The 15,241-nt window shown below is 39.6% G+C and overlaps 1 protein-coding gene across 4 annotated transcripts in view; it reads right to left on the bottom strand.

Annotated features, from left to right (window-relative positions):
• ATP8A1 (ATPase phospholipid transporting 8A1) overlaps positions 1 to 15,241 on the bottom strand; it is a 195,275-nt gene that overhangs the window by 32,393 nt on the left and 147,641 nt on the right. For all 4 annotated transcript variants that reach the window (XM_087827644.1, XM_087827641.1, XM_016206815.2 and 1 more), the window contains 5 exons: positions 14,170 to 14,353; positions 13,968 to 14,078; positions 7,682 to 7,756; positions 7,455 to 7,577; positions 4,043 to 4,121 (listed from right to left, as the gene is read on the bottom strand). In XM_087827644.1, coding sequence (XP_087683770.1) covers positions 4,043 to 4,121; positions 7,455 to 7,577; positions 7,682 to 7,756; positions 13,968 to 14,078; positions 14,170 to 14,353 — 572 coding nt within the window. The remainder of the gene's footprint in view (positions 1 to 4,042; positions 4,122 to 7,454; positions 7,578 to 7,681; positions 7,757 to 13,967; positions 14,079 to 14,169; positions 14,354 to 15,241) is intronic.

The following is a 15,241-nucleotide window of genomic DNA, read 5'->3' as shown; positions in this document are numbered from 1 at the left end:
CAGTGAAGTTGTTGGCAATGGACCAAAGAGATTCATAAGAGGAACTCAGGTGGATGAGGGGCACCAAGGGATTCAGGCATATGGTTCTTTGCAAATTTGGCTGAATTTAGGGGTATAGCTTAAGGTATTTTGTTATTCCAGTAATAACTAATGAACATGGCTTCAGATGAAGGGAGTGGTAGCTAACATATTAAAAGCACTATTATTGACTTTAAAAAATCAAGTGAAAATTTAAGAAATAATTGAAAAATTCATTGGTGTCATGGAAAATTTAAAACCCATGGTATGTGTAACACAATATTTTATTTATATCTACATTCAACAATAATATTCAAAGCTGGATATGTAAGAACAAATGTTAGAATAAAGCATGGGAAGAGTCCGAGAGAGTGGTGCTGGTATTGAAGAGAAAAGGGAGTCGGCTGAGCTTCGGAGACATAGACAAGGTTTCTGCTACTACTTGTGTCTTCTTGGGTAATTTATATTCAATCTCTATGGAACTGTTTCTTCACTTAAAAGATGGGGTGAAACTCCTACCCTGTAGGGGCTTTTCAGTTAAAATGAGGTGACACACATAAAGTACCAAGCAGGGTGCCTGGCACACAGCAGATGTTCCAGAAAGCGACTCTTCCCGCTCTAAAGCCTCACAGCCGCCTAGGAGACCCCTGCCTCGGGGCCTGCCGTGGTATGGGCCTCGCACCTGATGGGCTATGTCTTGTGGGTAGCAGGCTTGCAAACTTCTAAATGTTTGCAATTAATCTGCAAATTTCCATACAACAAAATTAACAAATTCAGAAATGTATAAAATCACTGAAAATATCTCAATTACATCTTTAAGTATGTGCTTCTGCTATGTGCCATACTGATTAGTTCCCATGGCCAATGTAAGCAAGTTATCAAAAATAATCACAGTTGCCCGGCCGGGCGTGGCTCAGCAGTGGAGCATCGACCTAGCATCCAGGCGATCGGGGTTCGATTCCCGGTCAGGGCACATGCCTGGGCTGTGGGCTCGATCAGTGACTCTCTCATCATTGATATTTCTATCTCTCTCCCTCTCCTTTCCTCTCTCTGAAATCAATAAAGATACATTTAAAAAAACAACAACACAGCTGTTCCAACTAAGCCATCTAATCACCGTTGGTTTGTCAGAAAGAAGACAGAACTTCATTTCAAGATCCCATCGAGTATAAAAAACACAAGCCAGTTAGGTTTGCCAGGTTTAGCACTTGGATGATTCCAATGAATCATTTGTTCTTGTACTTTCTGGTCTCTGGACCCTTAACAGTCTTAAAACTTATTGAGGATCCCCAAAAGCTTTATTTATGTGATTTCTAGTTATATTTACCAAATTAGAAATTAAGACAGCAAATTTAAAAAGAGGTACTGATTTATTTAAAAATAATAACAAACCCAATAAATGGTAATACAACCAATTTTATAACAAATAACTATTTTCCAAAACAAAAACAAAAAAGAGAGAGAAAATAGGCACTGTTTTACATTTAAAAAAATCTCTTTAATATCTGGTTTAACAGAACGCAGCCAGATTCCCTCTCCCACCCTACCTCCCCTTTGTCTTTGGTGAAATATATGAGGGAAACCTGACTTTACAGTGGGATGGAGTTACAAAGGGGAGGAGTCTTGTAACAATCTTTTCCAATAACTCAACAAGTAGTTTCTTAGAGAGGGAGAGTTTCTGAAGGCGAGGTGCAGAGTGGAGCTGTGGCAGTCTGTTACGCTAACACGCGTGGTCCGCCCGGCACTCGGGCGGGATCTGCTACCCACGCGTGACGCTGCAGACTGCTTTCCTGCTACCCATTTCGTCACACAGAGTATTAGTGGATCTGTACCAGGTGTAGAGACTTAATAAAGGTATCAGTTTAACAGTCTCTTCAAGGGTATTCTTAAAGTGAAACGGGCTCTTCCGGCTGCTTTTTAAATGTGGGAGCATGGCAATGAGGAATATTACTAGCACCTCCGTTGTGCCAAGTACCAGCAGCCTACCCATCACTGCCCTTGCACAGCAGTGGAGAAGGCAGTGTCTTGATAATATTATAAAAAACGTGAAACTATGGAGTTCTGACCTCACGGCCCTAACGGACCACCAGAAGGTCTTAGGTATCCCCAGGTGTCTACAGACCACACTTTGAGAACTGCTGAAGTAAGTGGATAAGTAAGTTTATTTGAAAAAATAAACTTTAACTGGAGAACTTGTCTAAGGTCAAGGAATCCTAAACTGCGCTCTGGATTCCAATACCCCACGGCCCCAGAAAGTGGAAGTAATCCAAATGTCCATCAGCTGATCCGTGGATGCCAAACGAGGTACAGCCATACAATGGCATCGTTTTCAGCCAAAAAGAGGAATGGGATACTGAGTCATGCTGCGGCATGGAGAGGCCAAGGTTCCACTTCTGTGAGAGGTGCAGAGCAGGCGAATCCACAGGGACAAAAACCAGTGGTTCCCAGGGGCTTGGCGGAAGGTGGGGAGAAGTGGGAAGAGGCTGCGAATGGGTATGGGGCGTCCTTCATGGAGTGAGGAGATGCTCTGGCATTAGATAGTGGTGACATTTGCATTATTTTGTGAATATACTAAAAACCACTGAATCATGTAATTTAAAAAGGTGAATTTTATGATATGTGAATTATATGTCTAAAAAAAAAAATTTCCCATTGTGGTTCTCCTAGCTTATGAGCTCAATATTCTATACTTTAATTAGATCTCTTACCACACTCACTTCCGTGGCCTAAAAAAATGAGAGGTATTTACTGCTCCACTGGCAAAGCAATTCGTAAAGACGCGAGATAAAAACCTCCGCCTAGGACATGAAACCGCCGCCTTCTCATAACCCCCCATTCATGCCGCGCGCCCGTGTTAACTCAACAATTTACCGAGTGCCTACGGTGAGCCGGGCTCCCTTCCAACACTGTGCATACACCAGTGAACTAATCGCACAATTCCCCGGCCGTCCGGAACTTTGATTCCAACAGAGGAGAGGCAATACAAAACAAGTGGAGATATCACACCCTGATGGACAAGACGAGAGGGTAAGGGGAGAGAGCGACGGGGGCGGCGGGAACGGCCTCTCTGAGCGGCAGGAACGCCTGGGTGAGGAAAGGGGCAGTGCCCGGCCAGCAGGGGGCATGGGGAGGGGGAAGTGGGCACAACTCAGACGAAGGCTGGGGCTGTGGGTTCAGTTCTCAATGGGACAGGAGCCCGTGACTTTCTGAGGAGAGAGGCGCCTGGTCCGACGCACGTGTTGCAGGGGCCGCTCTGGCTGCCGGGGATGGGCCTGGCCTGCGGGGCCGGAAGCCGGACAGCTCTCTCCTGCTGGCAGCTACCAGCTCTGCTTCCCAGGGGCTGACAGCCCTCGGGGGAGTTTTAATTACTATAGTTTGGGGGCAGAGGCACTGAGTGGTCGGCCGTCTTCCTCAGGATCGCAAGGCAGCACCCGCTTCAGCATCGCAGTGAGATTTTTTCCCCTAAAGTGGCTACTTCATCATTTTTATGCGTATAGGAAATTCACCATGATCCTATCTCTCAAAACTGACAAGAGTAACATCACTTCCTCAAAACAAGCGGAGAAAAAGCTTACGCTCCAAGATGAACATAAAAACAGATTAAAACTCTCATTCAAGACATCGGCTCAAGGACGCTTGAAAATACCAGCATGTCTGATCAGGCTCAGGATAAAGAGCTTGATACAAGCCCCATAGGTATAATAAATGGACTACATAAAATATCAGCACTATTGTCTTCAAACAATACATCAGCAGAGGACAAAAAGAGCCCTAAAATTTAATTCTCTGCAAGTTGGGAAAACATGAGAAGTAGAGAAGAAAGGCTTTGCATATATTAAATCACTTTCTCCCCAAGGAATAATAAAAACCTTTAAAGTGCGCACGACTTTTGGATGCATGCATTTTAGGTTAAGGAACACCACATAATGAAACACTGCTATACTTTTTAACATATATTGACAATGAATTATTTTTCTAAAAAAGTAAGAAGTCATTTCTTAGCATTCATATCCTTTCTACTTACCATACTGAAGGGCTTTTAGTGGAAACCAAAACAGAATAACTGAGTGGAACAGGCCATTTAAACAATGAACCCAGAAAACCTGAGGGAAAACAAAAATCCATGAGAACCATTTGCGATAAACTAGCCCTGTGAACTCTGACCCTTCTTTTTATCTGTGAGCTAGATTCACAAAATGTGCCTCTGTCGGGCCACCACTGTGAATTAATAGAACTGACAGACACTTTCTGCCTCTTAGACCTTCATGGGTCATTTATTTATTTTTATGTTTCTCAAAATGTTTTTTCAGCTTCACTAAAATTTTTTTCTACCTTTTAAAACCGAGTATTAAAAGCTTAAATTTCTGCCTGAGAAAAGAAAATTAAAAATAATGCAGATCCTGAAATTCTTTTAAGGGGGACTATATCCTTAATTCCAGAAGAAGAGAGTTTTGAAAAGACCGTAATTTGGTGCAATCCTTACTTTCTCTTTCCCACGTGCAATTAAAGTGTGAACTTCTCAATGGGAGAAATATAATGCATTCACATTCTCTCCCTCCCCATATATAGGTATTTACATACACATACACATATATTATATACTAAAACCTGCAGGTATTACATTTACATTGTATAATTCCTTAGAGTAAAGCATTGTTAATATAACTGAGTTTATAAAAGGCTTTCACAATTTTTAATGCCTGTCAGCATGAAACTTTATACAGTTATAGTATCACTGCATAGTTATTACTTTGTACATCAATTGCATTTTAAGAACAGAGCAAGTATCACTAGTACGTGCTTTGTTACATGGATATGAAAGATTAAGTTATAGAAAAACTGTTTAGAATTCTTACAACCCTTGGAACAATTGCAGTTTGTCACTTAAAAGTGATTCTTGCAAACAAAACTTATGCTAAATAAAATTGTCATGTATTAATAGTTTTAAGCTGTTCAAACAACAGAAATTAAGTTGCCTGCCTCCCAAAATTTTCCACTGTGCTTTCAGTCTCCTTTGTTAGTTCACGCAGCCACACTGGATTGTATGATCCAATTTACGCTCCAATACATTACACATTTGAACTTGTGTTACTCATTAACCTTTGTCTCTTCTCCTCACTATGTCATTACCACAAGTTTTTATTTGACAGAAAGCACAGGTGGGTGCAAGAAAAATTAGTTCTACTTTTCCATTTTCCTGACCGCTACTTATTGTCACATGCTAATCCTTTAACCCCTGTCATGACCTCAGAACCTCTGAGACCCTTTTTACCATAACAAACACAATCGTCGTCATTCAGGGCAACAATGCTGCTCCACTGGGGACCCAAGCGACTGCTGTGTACGCAACTATGCATTTTGTAGCCACTTGTCTCTGAATTTTAAAACACTCATATGGGATTTAATCAAAGACTTTTCACTGAAATCGTAAGAAAAAAATCCATAAATCCTACAAAAAATGGTGGGTAACGCAAGGTATGTATAAATACTCAAATGGATACAGAAGTACAGGGGTGGGCAAAAGTAGGTGTATAATTGTTCATATGGAAGACGACAAATAAAAAAGTAATACAAGAATAAACTGTGTTTTGTGTTCTCCCAACTGTAAACCTACTTTTGCCCACCCCTGTATAATCTGTTTGGGTTGATCTGATGACTTTATTTTTGATCGGATGACTTTTTAAAATGCATGGTTTCTGCAGATAACAAAATACTTTGTAAACAACCCAAAACAGTAAAGTTTGCAAGGAAGGATGCGTCCACATTAACACTATACTACCTGCTACACCTTTTCCCTGGCCACAAGGCCGTGTCCAAGCTGCATCGCGCAGAGGACACGCGAGGACGCGGCTCTCCAGGAATGGCTCTGGGTAGCCCTGTGGGAGTCTGTGTCTATGGGCGAGAGCTCCACGGCCGAGTGTGTAGAGAGCACCGGGTGCCTGAGCCACGGTCGTTCGGGGACCTGTGGCTGAGGTGATAGCATGGTCTAGGCTGCTGAGAATCACTGTTAGCATCCCAGGACGTCTGCACATTCCTAGCTCTCAGATCACTTTTCCAGGGAAATAAGAGCTCCCAGACCACGGGGGCTTCCCATTTGAAAATACCCACCACAGGTAATGAAAAAAATTACAGCAAGGTGGTGGAAATGAACGCAAGCTGGGGATCATAAATAAGTTTTTAAAAATCCAAAAATAAAACCTTCAAAAATGAAAGCATACACATTTCATATCACAAATAGTAACAGTTTTAAGAGACAACTAAAAATACTTTTCAGAACCAATGGTGTAAGTCTAAGAACACTTCAGTTTTCTTTTTTAATTAACCAAATTCAGTTATCTAAAATAATGTCATCAAGGTGCATGTATGTGCACACCTGGACGTGCGTGCACACCTGGATGTGCGTGCACAGGGCATTTATGAAGACCTAGTTTCAGAAGGTGAACACCATCCTGGACTAAACGCAACACTGACGTTTATGGGGTAAGGTTAGAGGCACTGAAACACCTATTCCATTTTATTCTCTTGGAATGCTATTTGAGAGCTTTAAAAATTAATAAATATTTAAAATACCCTACACTAACTGTCCTGAATTCAAAATACTGAACCCAGGTAACATCTAATTACAAGTAACATGCTAATAAACATGTGCTGTATTAAATGGGAAACATTCTGTTACTTTCATTATAGTTTCAAAATGCCATCTATCTTGACTGTTAGGAAATTAAAAAAAATTTTTTTTCCTCTCTCACACTAAACAAAAACTAGAATTATTAGAAAATACCACTGGAAACACTTTAGAACATGTATTTGCAGGGGAGTAAACTATGCAGAAAATGAGCCATTTTTGCTGTTGGGATGAATAATACCATGGATCACCAGAGACGACAACAGTCATGCCATGTCACGCAGGATATAAACCCCGAGTATGATTGTAGATAAAATGTTGGATATTTCATCTTGCATTTTAAATGTCATGGCTTGGAAATACTGAGGATTATAACTGAGTTATTTTCTAGAGATTATACTTTTTAATGCTCGATACAAACAATCTAATATTCTAATGGAGACAAAGCTCACAAAACAAAAAATCAGTAGAGAAATTTCCATTACCCCTCACCACCCCACACATGTAAAGTCCTTGTCAGTCTTTGATGACCGGTGACCACCACTTCCCTGCAGAGACGGAAAGTCAAGGGGTGAAAGGACACTCGGGTCTGTCTGCCAGACCCAGTTTCCTGCTGCCTGGCAAGTCCTGGTGAATCGTGGTTACATTTTAATTTTATAATAAAACAAACACCTTCTCAGTCGGTAGCAGCGCCTTAGGCAAGCCTGACTCACCATGGTCCACAGCCTGGAGCTGTTTCCCTGGCTCTGGAAGGCCAGGCGCCCCAAGTAGTTACAGCAGCAAAGCAAGGCCCCGGGACATCACGTCCTACCTTGGTGTTGAAGTCCAGGGCGTTCTGAGACGTTTTGTATAATTCAGGATACTTCAACATATTCTCTTTTCTGCATGATCTCTCAAAGATTCCGAGAGTTAAGGGAGGCATTGCTGTAAACATCTGAAATGCACAAACCGATCATTACACCAACCAGCCAAAGGCAGGGTGAACCTTTATCTCAAAGTATGCAAGGAAACGGGCAAAACCGAGTGTCCCAAACTTACCACATTATAAAGACCTATACACCATCTCTCAAAGAGGATCTGTCCAGAAAAGCCATTAACAAAGGCAAACCAGATCTAGAAAGAAAACAAATCCCCCAAAATTAGGACACGCAAAATAAGTGCATTGTGCAGAATCTGTTGTATACTCAACCACTGCATAACAGCATAATATTTCCACGACTCTCTTGAAAATGGTGTCTCTTTGCTTTAGTTTATAATTTGAAGGGATGCTTTCACAAGGGATTTGTTATTCAAGTCAAAATTGGTTCCACTTGGATAAAAAACAACTGTATCAATAGGCAATCACAGATTTAAAAAAAAAATTAAAAATAATCTTGTTTTCTAAAAGCCACTTCAAGGAATATATTTTATGACATTAAATTTTTAGAACTTCATTTCCCTTTTAAAATAGCTCCTGATAGCCTGGCTGACGTGGCTCAGTGGTTGAGCATCGACCTATGAACCAGGTCACGGTTTGATTCTGGGTCAAGGCACATGACCGAGTTTCGAGCATGACCCCCAGTAGGGAAGCGTGCAGGAGCCAGCTGATCAATGACTCTCATCATTGATGTTCCTCTCTCTCTCCCTCTCCCTCTCTTTCTCTGAAATCATTAAAAACATATTTTAAAAAATATATTTCCTGATAGTTATTTAAATATTGTTGCTTTTATTATAAAAGAACATGTTTATTTACATGAAATAATTTCCTGTAATAATACCACCACCATTTATTTTCTTCTGTGTTAACTGCATTCATATAGTTCATTTATATACATTCATAAATTTACCTTACAGAAAACCTACTGATGGAGTGCTCCTCTCCCTCTAAACATCATGTAATATACATTTTCTTAAGTTGTTACATATCCTTTAAAATGATGTTAATGGATGTATAACCTTTATAGGGTGGCTATAACTATTTCTGGATATTTAGCTTGCTTCCAGTTTTTGCTATTATATATAATTCTGAACTGAATATTCTTACACGGAAGTCCCACACGTTTCTATTTCTTTAGAATGAATTCTTTTTCTTTGTAAAAGGAAGCTTCATTGAAATATAATTGATATACAATAAACTGCAGACATCTAATGTATACAATTGGGTGAGTGTGAACAAATGTGTATACCTGTGAAGCCATCACCATAATCAAGACAACAGACATAACACCACCTCCAAAAATTTCCTGTGCCCCTTTGTTTTTGTTTCCTTTATTTTTTTTAGGATGAATTCTTAGAAGCTGAATTAGTGGGTCAAAGTATATGAACTTTAAAAAAAGTTCTTGATAATTACTGCCATCAGAATATAAAATCTGAATTTATATATTAAAATATTTTATAACTGAAATTTATGCTTTGATAAAAATAAATCTTTACCTTTCAGAGCATAATGTTTTTATATAGTTGCAATTTTCTAGAAATCTTAATGTTGGATACAAAATTAAGGGACAATATAGAGAAACGTTATCCAACCTGTTTAAGACAAATGGTAACTCAGAGTGATACTACTAAATCAATAATTCCTACATTATTTGAAATGTAATTAAAATCATGTTGACCTGGAAGAGTAAAAAGTCTGGGCCGGCAATGAGGTTACATAAACACAAACACAAAACCAAAACACAACACCAACAAAAAACCTGTTTGAGGAACTCAGGCGTGACAAGCCGCGCAAGGGAATGTTTGAATCGGAGTTGCAGGGACTTTGCTACACTTCACGTTTCATTGAACCTCATTAGGGAAGCATGAATTGCTACAAATTCACCATTTATCAATATGTACCCAGGCCGGCCCCCCTAGGAACAGTTTCTGTACCCACACTGGTCTTTTTCCTTTTTACAGTGGAAAGGAACTGTTGAGTGCAGATAAAAAAACAAACGTTTGCTTCAGGAGATGAAAAAGAAAACAAAGTAGCGATAGCAGGTGAAAAACAAGTCCAGATTGTGTTAGGGTTGTAACACACATTAACAACAACAACAGAAGCATCGGCAAAGGAGTCAAATCTGAAATTGTTGCTTGCTTTGCAGAAAAAATGTATTTTTCTTTTTTGACAAGACAGACTTCAACACTTGTTACTGTGTTTTCACACTTGGCCTTTGTGAGATGTGGATTATGTAGATACGTATTTGTGATGCTTTGGGTGATGGAAATGTCCTCTCTGAAGGTGACTGTGATCTATTATATTACATACAAAGAAGCTCTTTCCCATTTCCTAGGGTATGATGGAAATATAGGGAATTATTAAACCCAAACTTTCAATTATGGTCTCACTCGTCTAGGAAGATGCAGCCTAATCTTTGTTGGTCTGAAGAGAGGCAAAGCTACTTGCATACCAAATTCATCTAATGGATATGAATCAGCTCAAAGGTTATAGTTATAAATGCACCTGCAATCATCATTACTGAAAATACGAGAAATTTATGTTAATAAATATATTGTGAGTAAACATTTGTAAATGTGAAGTTTCCTAGCTTCTTCGTACACAACATGAGGTGCTGATTCAAACGTTCTGCTATGAGCTTGAAATTTAAGACCCTCCCTTAATCTATGAATATGTACAAAGTTTCAAACTCCAAATAATTTGCAAATAAGCCAACATGTCTGCATTCAAAGTTTATTTTAAAAATGCATGCATCTACTGCTTTCTGACAGAAATGCAGAAATTTTTAAGTGGATAGCTATAAATACATTTTTACTTTTATTTTTCCTACTGAAAGATGTGCAGAAGTTTTTAGATACTCTCTTCCTTTTGAAAAAGTTAGGAATTCCTCTTTAAAAAAGGAGAAATGACTAGATGAGAGCAGAACCTTCCAATATGGTGCCCTATGCCTTCACACAAATATTCTGGCATTCGCCGAGAAAGAGAAGTAGTCCACCAGAAGGCTGATTTCAAGTTAGTGTGAGATCTGTACTTAAAAGATACATTAGAAACATATCTCACACTAAAACACCACCTACATCACTACAGATACATTAAAGTCTCTCCTTTGACTCAACCAAAACCACAGATGCAGAAAGAAACCCTCAGTTCTTCTGCAGAGGTTTAGAAATTATTTAAATTCACAGGAAAGCCACATCCCAGCACAATGTGCTGGGAAAAGATCACCTCATTGACTAATCAATGATTCTGGAAACTAGAAACACTACATTGTTTGGGGATCTTACCAGAAAACTTGGATGCAACCAATCGTTAGAAAAGAAAAGGTCTTATTTTGGTAGGAAGGAGTCAGATGTCTCAAAGAAATTTTACAAAAATCTCTTGAGAAAGAGCCAGTAATTTCAATGCACATCTAGAGCAGCTGCTGGCGGCCACCTGCTGAATCTGCAGGATTTGTTGGGCTGCAGTGTGTGGCAATGGAGTAGCCAGAGAGCGACATTCCCGGCACCAGTTTCTGCAGCTAATCCGAGACCACAGCGTTCCCGCCTCTCCTGCAGGCTGCCCCTCCCGCATTCTTCCAGGCCCGTCCCGCAGAGGCCTGGCAGTTACGCCGCAGGCCTTTCCCCGGGAGCCTCTGTGCGTGTCCAGCCGCGCACACAGCCAGGCCACCCTCCGCTCCCACGCCCGGTCGCACAAACGCCGACAGGAGACTCAGGACCGGCAGGTGTCCTCACCAGAGACATTCAATGGTGTGTTTTCTGTCTGTCCACTCACAGTACTGACATGAGCCGTTAACATCTGCAGGACTTGTTTTAGCTGGCAAAAGTTGGGTATCTGGGGCTTGATTGAAAAGGTCAATTTGTTTCCGAGATAGTTGAATTCTATTCAAAATACATCTCCATAAAGTGCCAAAAGAGAAATAATGTAAAATGAGATTTCCAGTAAAGTTTAGGACTTACTTCCTTTCCTTTCTATTTTTGTGAAATTGAATTTATTGGGGTGATATTGGTTCATAAAGTCATATAGATTTTAGGTGTATAATTCTATAATACATCATCTGCATGCTCTATTGTGCTCTCACCGCCCCAAGTCAGGACGTCCTTCCTTTTCAACACTTAAAGAATTTGGTCAATGTTAAATATCTCATGAAAGGGCTTTAAATTCAAAGCCAAGTGAAATTTAGGGTTAATCAAACACAAATCATATAACTCTGGATGAAACAAATTACAAATTTAGTTTTCCATTTGAGTTTAATTATTTTATTTCCCCCATTAGTACGTAAGTTTTACCCAGTTCACTGCTGGTTGTCAAATGATCTAGGTTTAAAAGAAATAAAACCAGTGAGTTGAGTACTCATTTCATTTTATAAAATTAAATTTTTGTAAGCAGATTTATTGCTACCAATGGCTTTAAGCTCCTAGATCTTCAAAAATATATGTAAATGAACTATATAAACTGCCATTATTTTGAGTGAGAAAAAAAATTAGAAAAGCTAATATAGAAAAGCTAATATAATTAGAAAAGCTAGTAACTATAGAGGAGACTGGTAATCAAAAATAGTTATTGTAGAAAAAAGTCACAAATTTATATATACAATAAAGAACACATAGTTTTTGGATCTCATAAGCTATTTTGGAGGTGTGCTTCGCTTCAAAACACAGACCATTATAGACCAAATCAGCAGTAATAAACAATAAGGAAGTTCACCGATTATCCTAGTTATGTTTCCAAGTATTTGATTATATTACCCAGTGGGTTTTAACCTAATTATAGATTTTTAGTGGACAATAAATAAAATTGCCTGCACCCATGAACACTAAGTTTCCATTTTACCAGCTGACTCCTAATAAGAACTATGCTCCGTCAACATTTTAATGAGATGACGCTCCCAGGGAGGCATAAAGAGCTGAACCAATCACACGGCAGTTCCCACGAACCTGTCAATAAGGTAAGTGAGAAATCTAGATTTTTTTTGTTTACGTTGTTACTTCTCTGGTGTAAAGTGCGTGATCTTATTTTCACACAGCAATGGTTAGGTGCAGGGACAGTCCGCAGGTGAGGGGCAAGGTGGAGTACACCAGCACCGTAAGGGAGCCCTGGGCACATTGATGAGGGGCCTCTGACAGGAGAGGCAGGCGGAGGGTTTTCTTAACGAGCTAAGGAGAGCTCACCTTCATGCCGAAGAGCTGCAAGAGGAGCAAGAAACTGCTAACATCTAGAGTTTAAGCAGTACAGGCAGAGCTTCCAAAGAGAATGGCCATGTGTGAAAAAAAGGTAAGTGGCTTCTGCCTCACTTCCTGACGGACCGTTCAGGCCGCTTACTTACGTGCTAGTGCTTCGCTGTGCACTACGGCAGCCACCAATAGCACCTGATTTTGAACACTTAGTACAAAGAAAAGAATGTAAAATATCACATTACAATTTTTTTATGGTGATTATATGTTGAAATGGTACTACTGAATATATTGAGTTCAATAAAGTATCATTTAAAAATTAATTTGGGCTTTAATTTTGACTTGTTGCTCATGTGGCTTCTAGGAAATTTAAAATCACACACGCGGCCTGCATTGCATTTCTACGGGCAAGCTCCCGGAGGGCAGGAAGCATGCTTGATTTACTCTGTAGCTGCTGAGCAAAGCCTGGGGCCTGGCACCCAGTAGATGCCGTAAAATTGTTTGTAGGACAGAATATATCCCTTCAGAAGTGATATTCCTGACCCAGGTTAAGTTTTCATTTAAAAAATGATGTTATGTTTGATACATAAAAAGGAATTTGGAATTTCTTGCTATCAAGACACAGGAATTAAATATTCTGATAATTTTAAGGCTAATTCCTCATTACCTAAGCTCTTGCTACCAACCAAACTCAGAAACCAAAACGGATCTGGATAGCAAGGGATAATTGTGTACGTGTGTATAAGTATCTAAGTTTGAAACATAGTAAGAACTACAAGATGACCAATACTAGCAAAACTACCTACGTCTCCTTCCTGATTCTGCGTCTTTAACCACTGCCCCAAGTAGAATGGCCTTCTTCAGTTTTATGTCCATCATTCCCTTCATCTTCTTTTAAAGGACTTTTCCATGTGTGTATCCCTAAACAGCGTATTGTTTTCTCTTGTATGCTTTTGAGCTTCATAAAAAATTCTATATAGTTTGTAGTCTTTTAAAAACTGAAAACATTTCATTAGTAATTTTAATTCAATATTTCTTACCAAAGCCATGCAACTTTTTTAGCTAGACTTTAACCATGAATTATTCTCCATGGCGACAAACTTTTTGTTTTAACATGGTTAGAAGTTATAAAACCTAGGCAAATGGATTCATTGCAAATGAGAATCTATCTTCCTAAAGAAAATTTCTTTACATATCCCTGCGAGCGACAAGGATTTGAAGCGGAACCTGGGATTACCTCGATAATATAGAGGACAATGTTCTTGTAGAAGCAGTACAAAATGCACTTGGAGACCCTGTTATAGTTCCAGGCACCGTGAACCATCAACAAGTTCTTCAAATACTTGAACTGAAACAAGAGTGAGAAAAATTAGTATTTTCCTTTTCCCAGTGTCAGTGGACCGAGATGAGTGGTGTGTTTTGCAGAACTGATGCTTTACCTGAGCTATGGAGTAATCAGAAGAATTAGCTGCCTGGAGGCCTTCATTACCGCTTATTCCAACGCCGACATGTGCCGTCTGAATCATGCTGACATCGTTGGCCCCATCGCCGATGGCGAGCGTTATGGCTTTGACTTGTTTCTTAACCATGTCAACGACTTCGGATTTTTGAAGAGGAGAGACCCTTAAATTAGAACAAATGATCAATTAGCTCTGTTTTCTGAAAAAAAAGAAAAGAAATTTTGAAATGTCAATTGTCTTGAAGGACAGGAAGGATTAAAGCAGCAGAGGTCCAAGTGAATATGTAAGTTCTATGAAGGACCATTACAGAAAAGTCTTAGGCTTGCAAATGTTTGGTTTTCTGTTAACCTGGCTGCCACTTCAAGGGGAAAAAGAAAAATTTAAAGTCTTGAAAACAAACCTCTGGGAGTCAAACAGAAGCTCTAACACCTTGTCAAGCACCAGTTCACCAGTTCACCAGTACTAGTTTATTTCTTTAACAAGTTTGCATACACTTGTTAAAGAGTAACATCTGAGTTCACAAATTCCATTACTTCCTAAGAAATAACATCAGCATTTCCAATTTTCACTTTTGAGTGAAAAAGGCCAGAAAGGCTGTTGAAGTGTCGTCCAAATACTTACCGGAGTCTATACCCATTTCTAGAGAACAAAAGTTTTGAGCCACCGAAAGCCGATCTTGGACAATGTAATATACATTTAAAACAACTTAAAACTCTTACTTAAGTGAACAGTAGGGAACCGGCTAACCTCTCGACCTGTTCTTGGATACGATGGTCAATCCACCGAAGTGAACGCCAAGTGCTTGGCTACATAGCTCACGTGCCTCTATTTTCTTCCAAAGCCACTATGGCCGCGTAGAACCAAGCAACCTTCCCTATAAACGCTGGATCAGGGACAGAGAACAGCAGCACCCAAACTAAAACCATTTTTGGTATTAACTTTGGATCAACGTATCACAGGCTTTTAAAAGTCACTTAAGAAATAAACCCCACAACAGTGCCAGCAGGGTTCAAAGACAGAATGTGTCATCGTAGGTTACTTAATGTGCGAT

This window comes from Miniopterus natalensis, chromosome 1 (genome assembly GCF_054644295.1).
Source record: "Miniopterus natalensis isolate mMinNat1 chromosome 1, mMinNat1.hap1, whole genome shotgun sequence".
In the NCBI taxonomy this organism is placed as follows: domain Eukaryota; kingdom Metazoa; phylum Chordata; class Mammalia; order Chiroptera; family Miniopteridae; genus Miniopterus; species Miniopterus natalensis.
The sequence above is the reverse complement of the archived record's forward strand: the minus strand, read 5'-3'. Positions and strand labels throughout refer to the sequence as shown.